The sequence below is a fragment of the Chroicocephalus ridibundus genome, chromosome 1 (assembly GCF_963924245.1).
Source record: "Chroicocephalus ridibundus chromosome 1, bChrRid1.1, whole genome shotgun sequence".
NCBI classification, from domain to species: Eukaryota; Metazoa; Chordata; class Aves; order Charadriiformes; family Laridae; genus Chroicocephalus; species Chroicocephalus ridibundus.
This window is the reverse complement of record NC_086284.1, coordinates 201,888,407-201,908,780: the sequence shown is the minus strand read 5'-3', so window position 1 is coordinate 201,908,780 and position 20,374 is coordinate 201,888,407. Positions and strand designations below refer to the sequence as shown.

The 20,374-nt window shown below is 36.8% G+C and overlaps 1 protein-coding gene across 5 annotated transcripts in view; it reads left to right on the top strand.

The window, feature by feature from the left end:
• Positions 1-20,374, top strand: part of TAFA5 (TAFA chemokine like family member 5) — a 444,786-nt gene that overhangs the window by 99,489 nt on the left and 324,923 nt on the right. For 4 of the 5 annotated variants that reach the window (XM_063323371.1, XM_063323370.1, XM_063323373.1 and 1 more), the window contains exon 2: positions 15,703-15,789. The exons of the other annotated variant lie outside the window; for it this stretch is intronic. In XM_063323371.1, the coding sequence (XP_063179441.1) occupies positions 15,703-15,789 (87 nt within the window). The remainder of the gene's footprint in view (positions 1-15,702; positions 15,790-20,374) is intronic. 5 annotated transcript variants of the gene reach the window in all.

Below are 20,374 nucleotides of genomic sequence, written 5' to 3'. Positions count from 1 at the left end.
ATGTAGGCTAAGTTTGTTGAGAAAAGGATTTCTCACTTAGAAATTGGCCCTAAATTATTGCCGGCGAATTCCCTCTTTAGAACTCATTGTATCATAAAAATTATAATAAAAAGTAAGTACTGACACAGACACAGCACATACATAAACCATCCTTAAGAGTGGGCATTTGAAATACTGAAACAAAAATAAAACATTTACAAGCTATGTAAAAGCCATCACAGCCAAGAATGTAATAACCCAGTATAGGGCTTTACTTGCTATTCTCTGCCACCGGAGAGAATGCTGCATAAAAAGTAGAAAAGATACATGGGTATCTATCTGGTGAATTTTGAACTTGTAATTTCAGAAAATAAGATACAGAAATGTGGAATTCCCAAAGGAAACTTCTGTCTGCTTTGCTGTTGTGAGGAGAGCTCTGTGGGCAGAGTGGGCAGTAAGAATCAGGGTAGCAGAGAGACGGAGGCTTCTTGCTGGGGAAAAGGCGTGACTGAAAGGAGAGGGGACCTAGGAAACCTTTTATGACCCTGGTAACTGATGTACATAAAAGTGCAAATTTGCATGTTTGGGCCTTGGAGAAGTGTTGGTATGATGTGCTTTTGTCCCTGCCCATTTTGCGTAATGTCTATTATGTTTCAATAATTTATACACTGAGCTCAATTTTAAATAAGCTGCTTCAAGGTCGGGTGCATTGGTCATTACAGGAACCAAAAGAAGATAAGAAAAGTATTTAATTCCTTCCACTAAAACCTTTATTGTCTTGCAGAATTCTGCTGCAATTGCACGCATTCGTTTGGCAGGCTTTCATTCTTGTTGCTTTGTTTGTGTAGCACAGAATAATGAGAGCAACATTTCATTAAGAGGCAGCCATGCTAAAAACTAATAAAAGCTAACTATTCTTTATAGCTGCTTTATAGATTTGACTCTCCTTTGTCGGGTATAATTTTTTTCTGTCATGCAATTGTATGCAACTCTTGTAAGTAAACTATTTATTGCTTTTCCTACTAGTTTCTTGTCGGTGTAGATATGTATCAGTGTAAATGTGGGTTAAATGTTTAGTTCGTGTATGTTTATTTACAGTAATGGATTCATTTTAAAGAGTCTGTTCACATGGTGTTCCATGAGAGTATATTTCAGGGACAGGTGTGAGCTAAATTATTTGTGGAAAAGGTTTGGTCCTTGTTTTTTTAAGCTATACATAATGGTCTTCTGAAATAATATCTACTCTAGGGGTGCACAGCACTTGCATACAGACATTTATTTTTAGTGTGAGCTGTTAGGGGACAATGAATTGATGTACAGAAAACACAGGAAGACTTTTTTTAAGACTCGATTTCTAATGTCTTCTGTAAGAAGATTAGCAGAGTGTCTTTACTTTGCTACCTGTATCCTCCTTCTGCAGGAGACTCCTGATGGTGTATACATACACACAAAGGAATAGTTAATGATGTCTTCTCCTTCAGTTTGCATGTGATGATATGTAAAGCTATTCATATCTCTTGCAACACTCTGGTACTTCCAGTAATGAAGGCATGTCTGACCAGGAATGGGGGTTTGCTACTTACACTGAAAAGCTGAGGATCCCTGGCAGGCTAGATTCATTTTATTTTTTTTACCTCAAGCATTTCTGTGACTGAAGAGATTCAAATAGTGGCCTTTTCTTCAGGAAAAGACTTTCTGTGACATGACAGTGATTTTTCCATGTAAATTAATTAAACCAATACTGTAAGCAAACAATCAAACCAAACAATATTAGGAGACAATTTTTTTAGTTTTTCTTTTTTTTTTTTTAATAGCTGAACTAATTCAATTTGTGTTTTATACAGAGATGCATCAGCAGTAGAGCATATGATGCTCAATTACAACTCAGCAGTATAGTGAAAGGAAACAGGGATCCCCAAAATCCGTTGTGCTTACCCCAAAATAAACAATCAGGTAAATCATAGCATCTATAGAATTGTAGGAATGTTGCATATTAACTTGCTTGGCCAACTTGTCACCCTTAAGCTTCCTATTCTATAGTATAATGAAAAATTAAACCACCACATTATAAATGAGAACATAAATTTTTTGCCTTTTTTTTTTTCATAACCATGGGAAGAAAATGGCAGTGCCTGAGGCTTTTTTTATGTGCATATGCATTTTTCAGCTTCTGTGCATCAGCCTGATTCTATGATCATTTTATTTTAAGTTGGAGAAAATTTCCAGAGGCTTAGATCATCTGTTCCCTTCGTATTGTGTTAGTAATAAAAGAAGAAGGATATTTTACCAGTAGAGTATTTGCTTTGATGGAATGTGTGTTGTTGATTATCTGCTATTTATTGCATTCTGTGGTGGGAGATGGTCAGTCTGGATTTCCTTAAACAATTCAAGTCCAGCAGAATTTGTTGGTAGAAGAAAGCTAAAGGAACCCAGAGTGGTCACTGTTAATATAGGTATGTGCTAACTTTCAGTCATTTATCTTGACAGAAAAAGTAGAGCAGTGATGGAAGCCTATCTGTCTTCGCAGTGAATACTATGCATTACATTGTTCAACAAGTTTGTTCCCAAAATAAAGAAAAGATTCTATGGTTTTGCTTTGCCTCACATGTCTTAAGTGAATTTGCAAGCTTTTCCAAATGAACCTCCACAGAATTTACTCACCATAGATCAGACATGAATTTCTCCTCCTTTCCCTGACTGCATCTCAGTGTTCCTTTACTTCTCTCCAGTTGTTTTCAACAGACAGTTAAAATTATCACCACAAGGTGGAGTTCTGGACTTTCCAGCATGAACAATCTCTTCACTGTATCAATAGGGAGTAAACATAATTTCTTCCTAACTATTATACTTCAATTGCATCTGAAATGTGCAGGAGTGTTTATAGGTATAAACATTCAACAGAGGAAGGCAATAACTTTGGAACTATTTCTATGGTCAAGATAGAGTCTTAACACGGAGTTAGTGCTGGTTTTAAACCTAGACTTTTTAATCTATTCTTGTCATGTATGTACAGAGTTGACCCAAAGGAAAAAAAAAAAAAAAAGAACAAAGAAGAAAAAAAAAAGTTAGTGGATTTACAGTCTAAGAATATTTTTTCCAGTTTCTCTTATTCACTAAGAACCACGGTCCTGCAGGACATCAAAGGTGTTGCTGCAGATGATCTTATTAGTGTTTACAGAGAAGGAATTTTCTGTCACATAGACACTTAAAGTTTTTGGAAGGAAAATCTACACTTATCACCTATGTAAGCAATGAATTTTTATAATGTGGGATTTGGTATAATTAGTTGGTTTTGTAAAGGAATTCTATTATGCATGCTCAGTTGTTGAGCTGAAATGATTTCTTGCTTTGCAACTCTGACAGGATTTTCAAACACATATAGATTTAACAAATACATAGTTTTAAAGGGATTTCTTAGTTGTCTCCTATAAAAACAGTGGTTTGTGAAATTATCAGTGTTTCTAGTTCACTGTAAATGCCTACTTTTACATATGTGTAACTCAGATCTCAGTTTGATTAGTTTAACTTGTGTCTTTTAAGCCTCTAGCTTTAGGGTCTGAAAAAGATGGCAGCACTTTTCTTGCTTCATAAGGTAATTAACTGCTGGAGTTAATTGGAGGAGTTTAAGTAGCACGACAATTGCTAGTGGGGTGGTAGGTTGTGGTGCTGAAAGGACAGCTCATGGCAGCACTTAAGCGTTGCTTCAATGGTAACGTATGGGCGAGGAGTGTAGCCGTGATTAGAATGTAATCATTATATAGAAAGGATTAGTTGAAAGGTTTTTTTAAAGTACATTTATAACAAATTTTATTGATTATAAACAATTATTTGTAGTGTTCTTCTTCCTTATGGAACACACTACATCCTCTGAGGTCATGCAAACCTGTCCTTTAGGAGAACTGTGATAAAGTCCTTGCTTTAAATGTTTCTTCTTTAATGCTTAGGAAAGGAAGCCTTCTCCTAGGCAGGCAGCCCTCCATGGTGGCACCTGCTCCCCCGAGGCTGCCCTCCCCTGCCTCAGCCTTTTCCCTTTGGCAGCAGCTGCCCCTTGCCTCAGCTTCCCCCTCTGCAAAATGGAGCTGAGGATGCCACTGGATTGAGAAATGCCAAGGAGATGGAGAGAGTTACCTTTAACTTTCACTTCTGCCTTTGCTGCTTGGATCCTCATTGACTTTCTTTCCCAGTATTTCTGTGTCTCCCCTGGCCTTTTCCTTCCCACTCAGTCTTTTTTGGATTTTCTTTCCCTTTCACTTGTTGTTCTCCTCTAAGACTTCTGGTGCTTGCATAACATTCCCAGACCCTTGGTGGCATTTAAACATGCCGGATCCCATGCTATGCTCAAGTGAGTGTCACCAGTGCCAGCAGCAGGTGGCGGTGACTGCTGGACAGCCACATGACAGAGGAATGGGCCTGCTTTCAGCAGTTGTGGTGTGTTGTTTTGTTTCTCTCTCTGGCTTTTTTTTTCCCTCTTTAATTTGCTTTATTACTTTATAGGATAATGTGATATTGTCCTCAGCTTCCCTGCAAATCCCTTGTTTTGGGATGTCATGCAATATGATTTTAATCTGTTATGTTACTCAGCAGTGATGAAAAGTTCAAACTGTTAAGCTTTAATTGAACAAAACAAAACCAATAGAATTATACATGCAGTTAACACTTTGCTCTAATTTTTCTTACCCGTTTACTCATTCATTAGGAATTTAATCTCTGATATTTTGAGCAAGCTTTGAAAAACCTATTGATCTTTTCATTTTTCATATGCTAGATGTATGTTTCTCAGTTTAGAAGACAAGCAAACAAACTCTTCAAAAAAGCAAACTTCTCTCTGGAGGTAAACATGAGAAATACTCTCACAAATATATACTAAATTCAGTACTTGAACACATATAAATGTGAGGATATGCTTAATAGGGACAAAGAAGGCTTTTTTATTATAATTCTGAAATGATCTAATTAATGACCAGGAATGATGTCTTGATGTGCAGGGACAGAAAGAATTTTAATCTAGCTCTGGTACTAGCTCTCTCTGTGGCCTTAAATGGCTCAGTGTGATCAGTGTTGGAGCTCAAATTGTCCTGAAAATGTTTAAAATAAGTATCTATCACACCTTCTGTGAGCAGGTTTTCTGCTTAGTACCTGCGTCCATGGGCTTCTCTTAAGCTTCAGCAGGAGATTTTAGAACAAAATTTGGCCTTGTATATTTGAAATTCTTGAATGAAAGTTGCAGCTCTGTTGATATCACTATTTATTAAAGGATTAGTTGTTGAAATATTTCTAATAGTGTGTTGTTTTCCATATGCCATAATTATAACCTTCTAAATGAAAGTTTCATGTCTTTGTCTTTTCAAATTTTAGACAATACTGCAATTCCTGACCATTACATAAAGGAATATATTACCTAAATTCAGACTTAGTCAGTTCTCTGATATAATAATAAACAAAACCATTCACTCATTGCAGAGATAAACTTGAATTTATGCAAAATGCCACATGTATGTTTAAGAAATCTTAATGATGCAACATACTTACAGAACTCTAAGATCTAGATTAGATTTTACAGAATTCTATTTTATTCGTCTTCTAGACTTTTAAATCCTTGGGCTAAGCAGAGAGAGACCTAAGAAATTATCTTTAAAAGCAACATAAAATGGATGTACATTTAGAAGAACAGTAACATTCTCGGCTATCTGTTGTGGTGGACTGCTCCTGCATAGCTGTCTACATTGGCTTTCAAAGCTGAAACTACTTATGTTTTGCTAGAGATTGCAGTTCAAAGTCAGAAGCACTTTATAAGAAAGAAAGTGTTTATTAAATAAGAGCAATGAGAAGAAGGAGAAAAAAATTAATCCTACAAGAACACAATATTTTTCAACTGTCTGACAAATGAACCCTGCTGATCCTTGCATAGCTTGGCTACTGTTTCCATAAGTTGAGCACCTAGCCATTTCTTCAAAAATTCTTCATAATTACTGTGGTGAAATGGAGATCTGTTGATATGGATGTAATCTAGACTTAGCCTTAAATATATCAGTCTTTTAGGATATGAACAAGATATCAAATTGTCATGCTTGAGACAACCATGATGACACTGTTGCCTTAAACCTCCAATTTTAGTAATAATCACTGCTAGCTGCCTTAGTTCAGGCTTTTGTCAGTGTATTGAAAGTCTCTGTTTCTTAGACAGTCAGGTAGGTGTAATTTTCATACTGAGCATATCACATAAATACTATGTAAAGTTTTGGAGTGAGAGCACTGTATCCACTCAGCTTATTGCAAGGGTTCACATGAAGGTGACTGCAGTATCATTTCTGTGGACATGGAAGCCCATGGAAGAAACATCTTTGACATGGAAGCCCATGGAAGAAACATCTTTGCCATGGTAGCCTGTAGATACATGTGTTAGCTAATATTGCATGCTACTGTTAAGTTGAACAGCGTTGCTTCTGTCACCATCTTCTGTTAGAAACAGTTTCCTATGTCAGAAATAAGGACAAGACTCCACTTAAAAGTATTATTTGTTGGAACCAAGTCCTTCTGGCTGTCATTCAATGCTTGACATTATATAGTCATGATTATTTGCTGAAGTCTTTTCTCCAGAAATTTGTGAGTGCATCACTAACTCCAAGGAAACAATCCCTTCCTAATTTGCGGATAACTATAGCCATCACTTTCTCTTTTTATTAAGATGTAGATCAAGGACAATACAGATCCCAGTCACAAATGAACTGGAATGGTGTTTTATGGTTCTTCTCTAGTTTAATGTTGACCCAGTGTCAACTGCAAATATTTAATAATATAGATCAAAGGTCCTGTTTTGGTTAATTCCATTATCTGACTGCAAAGAATTAACTGTTGTCTGTCATGTGATTTCAGACTTCAGATGTTATGAATCTGAATCGTTCATTCTCACCATATTGAATACAATATATTTATTAAATTCCTAAACACCAGTCCCTAAACACCTAAAAGCTATTAACTTTTGGCAAAGGACAAAAAAATCTTACTCTAATAGTGGCAGGGTCAGAAACAGATAAACTAAGATGGTCCTGCAACTTGCGTTTTAAAAGCAGGAGTATACTATAACTATACATACTCACCATAAATAAATATACTGCATTCTGTAACAATGTAGCTCTTGCATATTCCAGCCTTAAAAATATTTCTTTTCCTAATATAAGTAGGACAGAAATGTCTCACAATCTTGACCTCATTTCTCCAGTGGTCTCACAGCAGGTTTGGGAGCAGATAGGCACCAGGCTGAGGTGTCTTTATCCTTCAGTTTAGCTATTCCCTGGAGCTCCCTACAATTGCATGTCACTTGCATTTCTAAGAAAGTTCTTACCTGCACATACTGAACCTTTTCATGCAATGACAAAAGGCAAGATCATAAAACTATAGACCTATACACCAGAGAGAACTCAAATGCCAGGAATGCAAAATGTAACTGAGAAAGCAAATGGCTAGCCCAACAACATAATTTTGCAATATCCTGGTTATTTATAAATTTTCCTGGTTCTCAGACTGAACTACGGGCTCATTTTCTTCTTTTGGATATATTTTAATTTCTTCAGTATTTGTTTTCATTTAACAAAGTCCATCAGCTTATAATTAAAAATGGGTGGGCTACAATAAAACTTCAGCTAAATATATGCTATGTGCAGGTTTAAGAGCATTTCTTTGGTTTCACTTACTGTTACGGTGTGGCTTTTGTTGCAACTGGAGTAACATGAAGAAGATCATGTTATTGCATTATTTCTTTATCCTACTTCTTTGGTTCAATTTGAATTATTTTCCGGTCCACATCCACTGTGGTGCAGATGGAAAACTGGATCATAACAGTTTAGTCTGTGTGCTTAGCTCTTGAATACGAGATGCATAGTTCTATGTCTGTTGGGTTCCAGATAGATTCCCATCTTGTGACTGAATTACTCATTGATTTCCTTAGAGTGTATCTGACAAGACATAGTAGCACCACCTTCAGGGAGACAGCTGGATAGACGTTATTTTCCTGAGATTAACACCAGTTATTTTGTTATGATACTTCTTCCTGTAGACTGAACTATTGTCATTATACATATATTACTGCACATATGTACGAACATAATTATGACTCTTTAACCGTGGACAGTGCAATTAGGTTTGTTTTTTTTTTTTTAATTCACTGAAATTAATACTATATGTGATATGAAGTATCTTGCCTTTGATGAAAGACTCAACAATTTGACTTTACATAAAGTTTCACTATCAACTTTGATTTCTTCCATTTTGCCAAAGCTTTGGTTAAGTTTTGCCTAAATTATTATGACAGGACAAGAGACAATGGCCATAAATTGAAATACAAGAAATTCCATTTAAACATAAGAAAAACTTTATTTTTTTTTTAATGCTAAGGGTGATTGAACAGTGGAACAGGTTGTTCACCAAGGTTGTGGTGATCCACATCCTGAGAGAGAAACCGTCCTGAGTGACCTGCATCACCAGTTGACCCTGCTCAGATCAGGGAGATTTGACTAGATGATCACCAGAGGTTCCTTATAACCTCATCTATTGTGTGATTCTATGATTCTGTTAAATTAGAGGGAATTATCTGTGTTTCCCCATGAAATGAGGCTACATGAGGCGGTCTCATGTTTTCACTTTGAGCTTCTATGTGATAGCTGCCAGTAATTCCCCAGATGTTTCTCATTCATTGGACCCCTTGTTTTCTGAGAAAAAGTCCGAGTGTCAAGCACAGGCACAGAACAAAACAAAACCAAACCAAGAAAAAAACACCCCACAACTAGATTTCTGACTGTCTTTTAGAATTCATTTGCTAGACTGGAGATTATTGATGCAGGCAATGAAAGTAAGACCTTTCACAAGAGAGAATGAATTTGCTTTGCTTGTGCCAGTCCCTGAGATCTTACCTCTCTATTGTCAGCAGACTGTTGTTGACAATCTGTTAGCTCCTGGTAAAATTAGCACAGTCCTGCTCATAACCAAATGTCAAGTAATGTTTTATGATTTTTTTTTGTTCACTGAGTCCTCACCATTCCCGTTCCAGGTTATGTTGATTGTGGTTGTCCACTTTAAGTGAAGCCATCCATTCTTAACTGACACAATTCTGAAGCTTCTTTTGTTGATATCATCTTCCTGTGGGGAACAACAAGTGCTATTGTCTAAACCATCACAACTAACTGGGACTCCTACAGCTTGCCTATCTCCATGTGTTCATATTTAACAGCTTAACTTTCAGTTTCCAGTATGGGGTTCCTGTGGCTTTATTCATTAGTGTTTGTCCAGGCACTCCACAAACTTCACAGCAGAGGCCCTTGCTAACATCTTGTAAGTGGGCTCTCTGGTACCCGCTTTTAGCTTCAGTAGTCTTTCTTTCCAGATTTTCTGCGAAGCATCCTGCAGGTTCCTCCACATTCTAGGGCAAAGATTCATTTTCTCCTTGGGTGAGGATTTTGCTCCATGTGTGCACTTCTGCACTTGTCAAATGGTGCACTTTTTTAATGAATCCTTTATACAGTAACTTCTAAAAAGCACATAAATACAGCCATTCTAATAAACTGTACTCCAGTGGGTATGAATTGCTTGTATAAGGGACCATACTCCTCCTTAGTGGCTGCTATGTAGGCTGCCATTTCACATAGTGAAAATACACTTGTTGATATTATTATGGCTTTAGTCTAATTTCAGATAACTGAATAGTTTCTCCCAATCAGCTGTCTATCTCTGGGAACAAAGTAGGATGAAGAATACAGTAACCTGTTCTAACTGGATAATATGGTTTGATCTCACTTGTACAAAGCAGTCCCAGAGGGGATTATATCTCCAAGAGGGTGCTCCAAGTTTAAGGTCTTCCTTTAGTCCTTCCTTAGAAACATTTCTTCCAGTCCTATTTGACTGTTTAAACACTGCATCCCACCTGGAACTAGGAACTATTTAATCCCATTATTGTTTTATTTGAATGCAGTTCCCATTATCTCCATCCAGTCCCAGTTTCAACAGTCTCAAAGGAAATGAAAGGAGACAAAGTGACGGTACAGGACACCAGTTTGTTGTCTTTCATGTGACATTTGTTTGGTTTTTATGAACGAGAACAATCTATACTCATCATATTGAATCAGAGTATGTTTTTGCATGTAAACAGGCAGCTTACAGGAATAGACAAAAAAAACCATCTTGCCGTGAACTTGGGAGAATTAGAGAAAATTAAAAGCTATTCCTGCAACCTAACTGAGCACCTAAGCTCTTTAATAACAAGAGTCGCTGTTTCTCTAATCTGATAATTTTGCTAATGTACAGTCTATCTTCATAATTTTTCTATTACTCAATGGTAATAAAAATGATAATAAAAATTACCCAGAAGTACCTAGTCATTGCAGTTTTCTGGTCCTGTAGTGAAGGTATGATAGGAATTTAAATCACATTTTATCTAAATTTGGATCTTTATGTATTCTTATCAGGAACAGATACCTGGTCCCTCAGAATAGGATGTTCCTTCACACGCTGAAGTTGCTAAAGGTAGACACTTAAGGAGTTTCCAGTTCAGCTAGGGATGTGTCAGTTTAGAAGCATTTAGAAACAACAGAGGGAGGGATGAAAGGATGATGGAAGAAAGAGAGAAAGACAGGAAGGGGGAGAGCAAGCTGATGGGGGAGGGAGAAAGAGAAAGGGAGAGTAAGAGAGAAAGAGAGGTGGGGGAAAGAGGGAGAGAAAAAGGAGGGAATAAGGGATTCTAGAATAGGGGTTCTTGAAGAATAGTGATCTGAACAGTTGTTTGTACTATTTGTACAGTAATATAATATATATATGTTAGACTAAAATGCATCTGAGGACACAATCTAGTCTATCCTTTTATGTGAATTAGTGTCACACCTCATGGATACTTACTTAACTCGCTCTTGAACACGTTGAGGTGTGGATTCCCTGTCAATGATAATCTGCTCCATCATTTAACTGTCCTTATAGCTGGGCTGTTTTCAGTTAGCACCTAATGTAAATCCCCTTTGCTATACTGGTAGCTCTAATTAAAACCAGGTCTAATTTATCTACATCTTTGCTAAAACATGAAGCCACAAACAGAAAAGTGCGGTTGTTGGAACTTCAGGAGTGAAGTTCAGGAGACACTACTTACCTTGTCTTTTGTTTCTGCCAATGAATTCCAAAATTATACTTCACTTTGTTGCAACAGTATTGTATTTTTTGGATCATTATTCACTTTGTGATCTACTACACCTACCTACCCTTTTCCATTATTTATGCGGTTGTCCTCTATTTTCTCTTTTAATTATTCAGCATTTGAGGAAAAATGTGATGCCTGTGCTCCTCCCCTGCCAAAATAAAAGACAAGTTGCTGTGCTCCTGATTCAGAATTCTGTTATCATTTGATCAGATCTCTGATTTCATTACAATGAATCTAAATGACTGCAAAATTATATATATTTATATTTATCATTTATTTTCATGATTATGATATTAAATTTATAAGCCAATTTCTGTTCTCTGGTATTCAGGGGTGAGTACACTTACTGCAGTTGTCCCTACAGATTTGAACTCATTAAAACTGAAAATACTGTATATGTCTTATTACAAAAATAGTTTATCCAAAAGGAACTATGTAGGGAATACAGCTAGCCTGTCTTCTTTCTTTCTTTCTTTTTTTCTCAAAACCAAACTCCTCTGTATAATGTAACACTTTACATTATCTGAAGGAAAATATTTTGGTATCAAAATCATGTTCTGGATATGATGCCTCCTGTTCTGAATGTGACGATCAGGGAATTCTCTTTCACTGCTCTCATATATCAGAACCAGTTATGGCCCATATAACTGTCATTGTTTCGGTAACCTGCAAATTTGTTGCCATAATGAAGCTTCCCGATAAACAAAGTTATTTTTATTTATTAAGTCAGTGATTGGATCTACAGCTGAACAGAAAGGCTTACTGTGTAAAGATCTGAGGTTATATGTAACATATTTTGAAATGCTGTATATGGGCAGGAGAATATAGTCATGGTTACGGCAGTGGGCAGGAAATCACAGTTTTGAGTCTTGGCTGTGCCACAGACTTTCTGTGTGACTTTGGACAAGCTACTCTTTGTGCATTAGCTAATAATACTATCTCTATCTCCCAGGGGTGTTGTGAGAATACATTCATTAATGTTTGTAAGGCGCTTGGATACTATAGCGATGGGGCCACATAAGCACTTAAGAGAAACAATCCATTTTTGCAACAATGTGCATCTCCCTGACTAAGGACTTTTTTGCTGGAAGTTTTTCATAGATGCTTGTTATGAATAAATCTACTTTATAATGATACACTGAGGTTAAACTGCCTTTTGGAGTGCAGTTTCACTTTAGTATTCAGAACAGGTGTAAACAGTCATAAGTTTGAAAGCTGTTCCCAAGGAAAGAGAATAGAATCTTTATAGTCAGACATTTGAACAGAAAAGATACCTCTCTTGATTCATCTACTTCAAAACATGGAGGATTATTTACATCTGTATCTGTCTCGCAAATAGTTTATTCTATTTTAAGCACTTCTCATTACATTGTCTAAACTACCTCCTCAGGCAAGTCATTCCATTGCCTAATTGCCTTTAAAGTTAAACAGTTTGCTTAAACGTCTATCCTATTTTTTCCTCGTGGATAAAAGCTGCTCCAGTCTGTCCTTTCTTTCTGATATAACCTTCACTCATACGTGTTCAGTTCAGACACACAACACAGTTACAGCAGGTTAACAAGGTATTGCTTTAGAGCTGATGGGAGGTAAATTGGGAAGCCACTGTAATTTGATTTGATAATTTGCCTGGCTGAGTGCTGTACAGTATTAAAATCTGAATATGGGCCTCAGAGCATTGGCACCAAGGAGAAGAAAAAAAAATATTCAATATTCCCAAGGCCTTTGTAGAGGTCTTGTTGGTGAGAGATTTCCAACCTAGGGGAATAGGTGCTGCAAAGACTTCATAAAAGGTTTTGTTTTGTTATGGCTTGTTTCGTTATTTGTAGAACCTAGTGGCAGCAGACAAATTATGGAAGTAAGAGATTTAAAAGAGTGTGAGCAGTCCCTGAGGACAGTGAAGAGGGCTCTGCAGTTTTTGAGGCTCAGGAAACATCTGTTATGCTTCCATGTAAAACTTGTTCATTTGGGGCCTGAGTTCAACCAAATTTCTCAGAGAAGGAAGTATCAAATATAAGTTTCAAAATTTTTATGAAAATAGGTGATCATTAGAAGACAGAGACCCTATAAATGTCCCAATGGTGGAAATAAATACTATGTCCTCTCCTACTGTATTAAATATAGAGAATTGACATTAAAAATTATCCAGCCATAAGAAATCAAAGCTTGCAGTCAATTACAAGTTGTAAACATAGAGGAGAACAGGCCTCGTTTGATCTCAGGTTCCTGGGATTGCTTGTTTTCTGTGAAGTCCATCCCTCCACTATTGCTGCTTGAATATGTACTGATAGGATTGCTTTTAATAAAGGTCCCATGTGAGTGCTAGTGGAAATGGTCCTCAAGCTGAATATTGTTTTAAGCTGTGGTTAGACTTACCTCACAACGCAGGAGAAGACAGCTGTGTCCTTTTTTTTTTTTTTTCCTCTCTGTGAGTATTGGGGATTGAATAGAGTTGATATTATCCTGTACTATACATATACATAACTACTATTCTGGACAGAAGAACTAAAAATGAAAGAAAGAAGTAAAGTACACTTTACAAGCATCAGCTCCTAATCTTAAATTGGATTCACAACCATCAGGCTGCTCCCAACCTCACGTGTTGTATCCTGTTTTCTGGGTTTAGCCAAAGACCCCGTACAGCCACCTTTTCTTTCAGTTTGTCAATAAATGCACAACCTGTATTAGAGGATTCTTAATCAGAATTCCAGATTTTGTAATATAACTTCATGCAGGGTTAAATAAAAAAATTTCAATAAAGTCAAGGAGAGGAAACGTCATTAACAATTGCTAATGAAACATTATTTTCTCACAATTCTTTTATACCATAACATGTCTTTCCAGCTCTTAGTTTATTCATGTTTCTGTTCATTAGGCATTCCTTAAGTAAAAAAGTTACCAAAAAATTCCTGTACAAATATATTTTCCATAGTAGGCTACTGCAGTGACAATAAAATCTCTACCAAAATATTCAGGAAAAAATGTAATTCAAAGGATTACCTTTATCTTCTTAAAAAATAGGAAATATTTTACATTTTGTGTCAAACTAATCCTCTTTGATACACTGTATGCATCCCACAAAAAATAATTGGGATTATAAAGATTAATATAGTTCAAAAAAACCAGTTTAAAAAACCAAAAGATGCCTGTTTACAAAACTCAGTTCTGATAGTTAGCCAATTAAAAAAGATGAGCACCACAAACAGTGGAAAATTCAAATTTCTGTTAAAATTTTTTTGCCCTGTGTTGTGTCTGTCAAAAGGAAGATACCCATCTTCAGCAGCCTATCTGGAAAAGGAAAAGAAAACAGTTAAATCGCCTCAAGCTATTACAGTTGCATTACTATGTTTTAATGACTGCCTTCTTGAGGATGTTTTTCTGTATGAGCAGCAGCAGGGCACAGAATCTGGAAAGGGTGAGGCCTTTTCCTTATGGCAAAGCAAATTGCAGCTGTTTGTTTTTCATAGTAGGAGGTCGTTGGTCATATGCTGACTCTATCCACTTTGATAGGACAACATTATTGATAAAAATCTTCATACCTATGGCATGTGTTTAGGAATGATGCCAGTTGCACATGTTTACACCAACAGAATTTCTCCCTTGCTGATCCCTCAGGCTACCCTTAATATAGAATTAAATGTTATCTTGCTCATACTATTTAATATTTCAGTTTACTACATAAAGTACACACCTGCTCCTTGTATCTCCTCTATATTGTTCTGAAGTGACTATGAAAAAAAAAAAAAAAAGAAATTTAAAACCTAATGTCTCCTAATGGAAGGACAAAAAACATCTGTTATGTGTAGGCAAAGAGAAGAAAACAATACAAAAAGTGGTTCGTATTTAAAATAAATCTAAAATATCCTTTCTAACCATAACAATTATTCTAGTTAGTATACTGTCTTTCTCTAGTCCCTCATTTCTTGAAGTAATTGTCATGTGTTTGGGGAGTTTGATTTGTTCTGGTTTTATAGAATTCCATTAGTTTCCTGTGGGGGAAAAAAAAAATAAAATTTTTTTTTCTGGCATTGTTTCTTCATAAAGAAAAAAAAAAACAAAACACAAAACAAATACAAAGTAATCTCTTTGTGGATCCAATATTTGGTGGCATTAGATTTTAAGGGGTTTTTTAACACTTTTTTACTATGAAGGCTATAACTAGAGAAGTGCTATGCACTATACTATATCTTCTTATAGGGAAGATATGGATACTTATCCCCTTTCAAAGAAAGGAGATGGGGTGAGAGAGACTCTTTTAACTTTCAGTTAAATCAGATACAGTTGGATGTGTTTGGTTAACTTCCATCTGAAATGATGCAAAAAGCTCTTCTAAAATCACTGAAGGTCAATTTTATGAACACTGTTCTCAGCGTCTTAAAGTAGCTGTTACATAGAGTAGGATAATTGTAAGGGGAAACACCAAAGTCTTCAATTCTAAATCTTCAGGTGTGCGTGCTGTTAGACCCCCTAATGTTGTAGTTTATTCTGTGTTCATTTCCTTTTGCATTTTCAGAAGTGATTTCAATTGAATCATTTATGGTTCTTCCATTCAGATTATAAGAGCTATTTTGGAGCGGATAACCCTCAATGGCTGTATATGAGACATTGCCCGGGGTGCTTCCAAGATGCTTTTGAGCTGGGTAAGGAAATCACTGAGTGTTGACACATTCTCAAAGCACTATGGCATGGATTGAGAGCATATAGTTTATAAACTGTGTTACTGACCTATGATTCTGTGTATTACTGATGAAATAGACTATACCAGTTTCCTCTGAAATGTTAAACAAAAGCAAATATTTTTTGTGTTAAAAAAAAAAAAGGCAACAAGCATTGAAAAAAATTAAATATAATATCTAATCTGAATGTGGTGATTCATACATAAAAACCTTAATTCATCATTACCCATTTCTGATGTGTCTACTTTTACTATAGTAGCCATTCAATGTATAATATTATACTAATGTAATGTTGTAATATTACCATTATATTAGTATACCGGTGAGGTAAACCATACTCAGATTTTTACTGTGACTTTAAGGTCAAAGCTGTTTCTGCAGGCACGGCTTAACCAATATGCTAGTTTAAGACTAAAACTTGCATTCAAGCCGTAATTCCTGGATCGTCTCTACTATCTACATATTTATTACCCTCATATACTCTTGTTCAGTCAGGAGCAATTAGTTATCATGACTCATCTCCCCTTTCATATATGGACACAGGCAGCTAAAAACGGCTAGTGAACTTGAACCTGTGCATGAAGGACAGTACGGACATGGGGTGTTGGTGCCGGGCTTTCACTGAGTGTGCATTAAGTGACGAAATCAGAGAAAGCTTTCTGTCTCTTGTTCAAAAGCCTGCTGATGAGTATGATGATCGGGACAGTCCAGCACAGGGGTGATGCTAAAACCCCCCAGGAGCTGGCACAAAGAGGGGTCCGTGATCCACTTCACTCCTTCTCTATTTAAGGTTAAGCAGTGTCTGGGGAGAGTGTTCATTCTGCTGTAGAGAAGGGTGTTCCATCTCTTACAATGTTTGTATAATGCTCTTTGTAACGTTTTGTCCAGCTGAAATGTGGCTGAATCAGCTCCAGTGTCTCCATGATTTTTACAGAAGTTAGTTCAGGCTGTGCACTGTCACTGCCCCACGTGCCAAGGGTACTATTTTAATATCTGACTTTTTTATTAAATGCCAAAATCTTAGATGCTCCGTTTCACCTTATAATTAAAAGTTTTCTATTTTAAAACAATGTAAGCATGCAGAAAAATGGTTCCTGTTAGAACAGCATAATTCAAAACAAAACCAAAGAGGTTCTTTCCCTTTTAAAATACGCTTTTCACAAAAAGTTTGGTAAAAAGCTTCTGTACAGTGGCTACTTCGTTAACTGTTGTAAGCTATAGGCTGCCTGATGTACCTGGTAAATAGAAGAAATAAAATTCCCGGAAAAACAAACAGGCAAGCAAATAACGAATAGGTTGCGCTGGCAAGGGAAGGTTACATTAATCTGCAGCTCCTGCCATTATCCCACCCCAGGTGTGCATAGATGGGCCTCCAGTGTGTTAATGCCACAGAGTCCAGTAATAAATCTCAGATTAGCTTGTAGTAATCCATTTTCATCCTACCGAACAAAATATGTTTTATACCATTTAGTATTAACTGGCCATATCTAATAATAGCTAGAGACTGGATAATACTTTTTTTTCTCTTTACTATCAGGAACCTAGTGGACTATATTATACATGAATGGCTTGTAAAATTATTGGCTTCTATTTCAGAATAACAAACAAGTTTGGGTTCTAAGATTTAAGATTACAAATCTAAAAACCACTTTCTTCTTATTCAAGATTTTGTAATGAAGTCCTGAACACAGACCCAGAAGAAACTTAATACATAAAATTCTGGGCCTCCTTTAATGTCACAGTCTGATGCAGGTGTAGATCTTTTGAAAAAATTGGAGTTTTCGGGTTAAAAAAAAGAGTGCCATAGTGGTAAACCCATTTTAATTTATACTTCAAATGTAATAATTGTTCATTTTGTGCATGTAACCATTTTCAACTGTTTATTTGAGGTTTTGAATAATTTTTAAAGAATCTGCACTTAACAGTTGTCTGAAAAGTATTTGTTTCACCTTCACTAGCTTATTAGCAACCAAAGATTACCACTTCCCCCAGTAATATCACACAATGTGCTCAGACATTACAGAGGCAGTCGTTGTCTTTTCCTCATATGGTAGGAACCTGCTCTATCTAACTGCGGAGGTGCCTGGTTTGTTCGGGATATGCTCCATTTTTGCTGCAGCTCCCTTTCCTACTTACTACAGTAAGAATCACTAATGGAAAGAACTAAAAGTGCCCATTGTGTCCTGGCTTCAGCTCCTGATCAGTTTTTGTGATATCCAGGTTTTGAGGTGGAAAGTCAACAGTTAAATAAATGTAAAGTAAGTTCTCTGGTTAAAGTTCAAACTATAGGTAAAAGAGCTTATTGCCTAAGTTCCCAGTGAGTATGAGTGATGAGTATGATGATCGGGACAGTCCAGCTGTAGAATTCACTCCTGTGGAATTTGAACTTTTTTTTTCTTTTTTTATTTTCCCACTCCACTAAGGTGGGAGGAAGCAACAAAACCCCCAAATATATTACCGTATTAACTTTTCCATGCAACGCTGTTATTGGCCATTCTATAAAGGTTTGCTGTGACTTGACACAGAGTCACTGCTTATTCAGCTTGGCTTTCTACATGGGTCTCATTTTCAATTAAGAACTTATTCACTGAATGTTACAGCATTTTAGTTGTGTGCATTTAGGCTAAACCCTCAGGGATTGATGCTGGAAACTGTGGATCATAACTAAATTCCGTTAATTTCCTGTGTTTAAGCATCCTGGTTATAACACAAATCCTTTTTCTAAAAAAGCAGTAAACAATTGTTTTTTGAGAAGTGTTAAAAAATCCAGATGATCTTAAAATATATAAAAACCCTCTCAATTTCATTGTGATTTTTGTGAATAGCCCTGTAATCGTTGGAACATTCAAGCCTATGCCTTGCTCACCAGTCTTAACTGTGAGTTTCTGTAGTTATATGCTCTCTCTGAATTATCATAGACTCATACAATCACAGAATGGTTTGGGTTGGAAGGGACCTTCAAAGATCATCTAGTCCAAGCCCTCTGCTGTGCGCAGGGACATCTTTTGCTAGATCAGATTGCTCAAAGCCCCGTCCAACCTGACTTTGAACACTTCATTATCATTTCAAGGTAATAATCTTGCAACTGGAGGCAGGTAGAAAGGCCCTTGAGACCTTGTAGACTCTCTCTTTGAGATTAGTAGTTCTCCTGGATGTAAATTCCTACTTATTCGGGTCTTTTTAGATGAATGAAGGCATATTTTGAAAACAAGAATAGATGAAGGCTATAAACAGACCAGGAAAAAATGGGAGTAGGAAAGGATGCACAGACAGACACTGTAGTATTTCAAGTCCTCAGTTAAGACATGTGTGGTTCTGTCAATTTAATACCAAATTACTTTTTCCCCTCAAATATATAAAACTACTCATAGGCAGCCATAGCATATGTAATCATGTACCACAGAAATTTAATCACATCATTTAGATGTCTCTTTCTTCAGTCATTAGGGTATTTCTTCCTGAACAGGCTGGGTGAAAACTTGGTACATCTCGTATAAAAAAAATAAAATAATCCATATACTCTGGAAGGCAAGAATGAGTTTCAGCACTGCAGGTTCCTCACACAGGATATGCTGCCCTGGCTCCCTCCTCATTGGCAGCTCATTCATTTACAGCTCATGTATTTTCTCATATGCATACTGGCACTAGTTCCTTTGGATCCGTACTGGTTGCAAGTACCATCAGTGTAGGAGCTGGTTTTTTTGAGGCTTTAAATTTTGTAATCCCAGATGCGTTGGGTTTCTTCTATTTAGAAAATTCCCCAGGTCATAATGCTCTCATTGTTCTCAGTCGGAAACCTTAATTGCAGAGCTAGTTGGATAAGAGTTGGATTAGCTGGCAGAGTGTTGTCTGGGAAATCTTTCAGCTGTGCAATGTTATCGCTTCCCCTACGTCCCCCCGCCCCCACCCCTGAGGATTCCTAGCTGACTGCATTTGGTGAGATACATATGTTTTCCCCAGCTACAGGAGCTGTGAAGGGTTCCTCTGGGATATCTAAGTATAAATACCTAAGTGTGTCTTCAGTTGCTAGGTTATTTTTAGTCAATGGGTGGTTACCAAGTCATCTATAATTGTGCTGTTAAATGTGTCAGTGCAGCTACTGCAAAGCTAGGTGCTCCCTGTAACAGGTTGAGTGGATAAAGTAAAATGTAAAAGGACAAAAGCGACATTTCAGAATTCAGCTGTTCAAAGATTTAAATTATATAAGAGGAAATTGCTTGATGAGCAGCTATGTTGAAGATGATCCATGAGTACAACATGGAAGGAGGAGCATGGTAACATACTTTGACTATACATTCCATTGTATCTGTGACTGGCATATTGTGTCTCTTCAGATTTGTGTTTTGGGGGAATTTACCGGTGGCTCAAGACATCAGAGTGGTCTTACAGAACCTTTCACTTCTTCTTAGGCAGCTCCTATACAGCTTTTGTCAGTAGTGGCCAAAAGCTATTACCAACTGGTGACTGCTGTGTGGGAGAAAGTGCAATGAGTTCCCAATGGGCGACTGTCCACATGACATGAACTGCTGGCATAGTTCTTTACAAATAA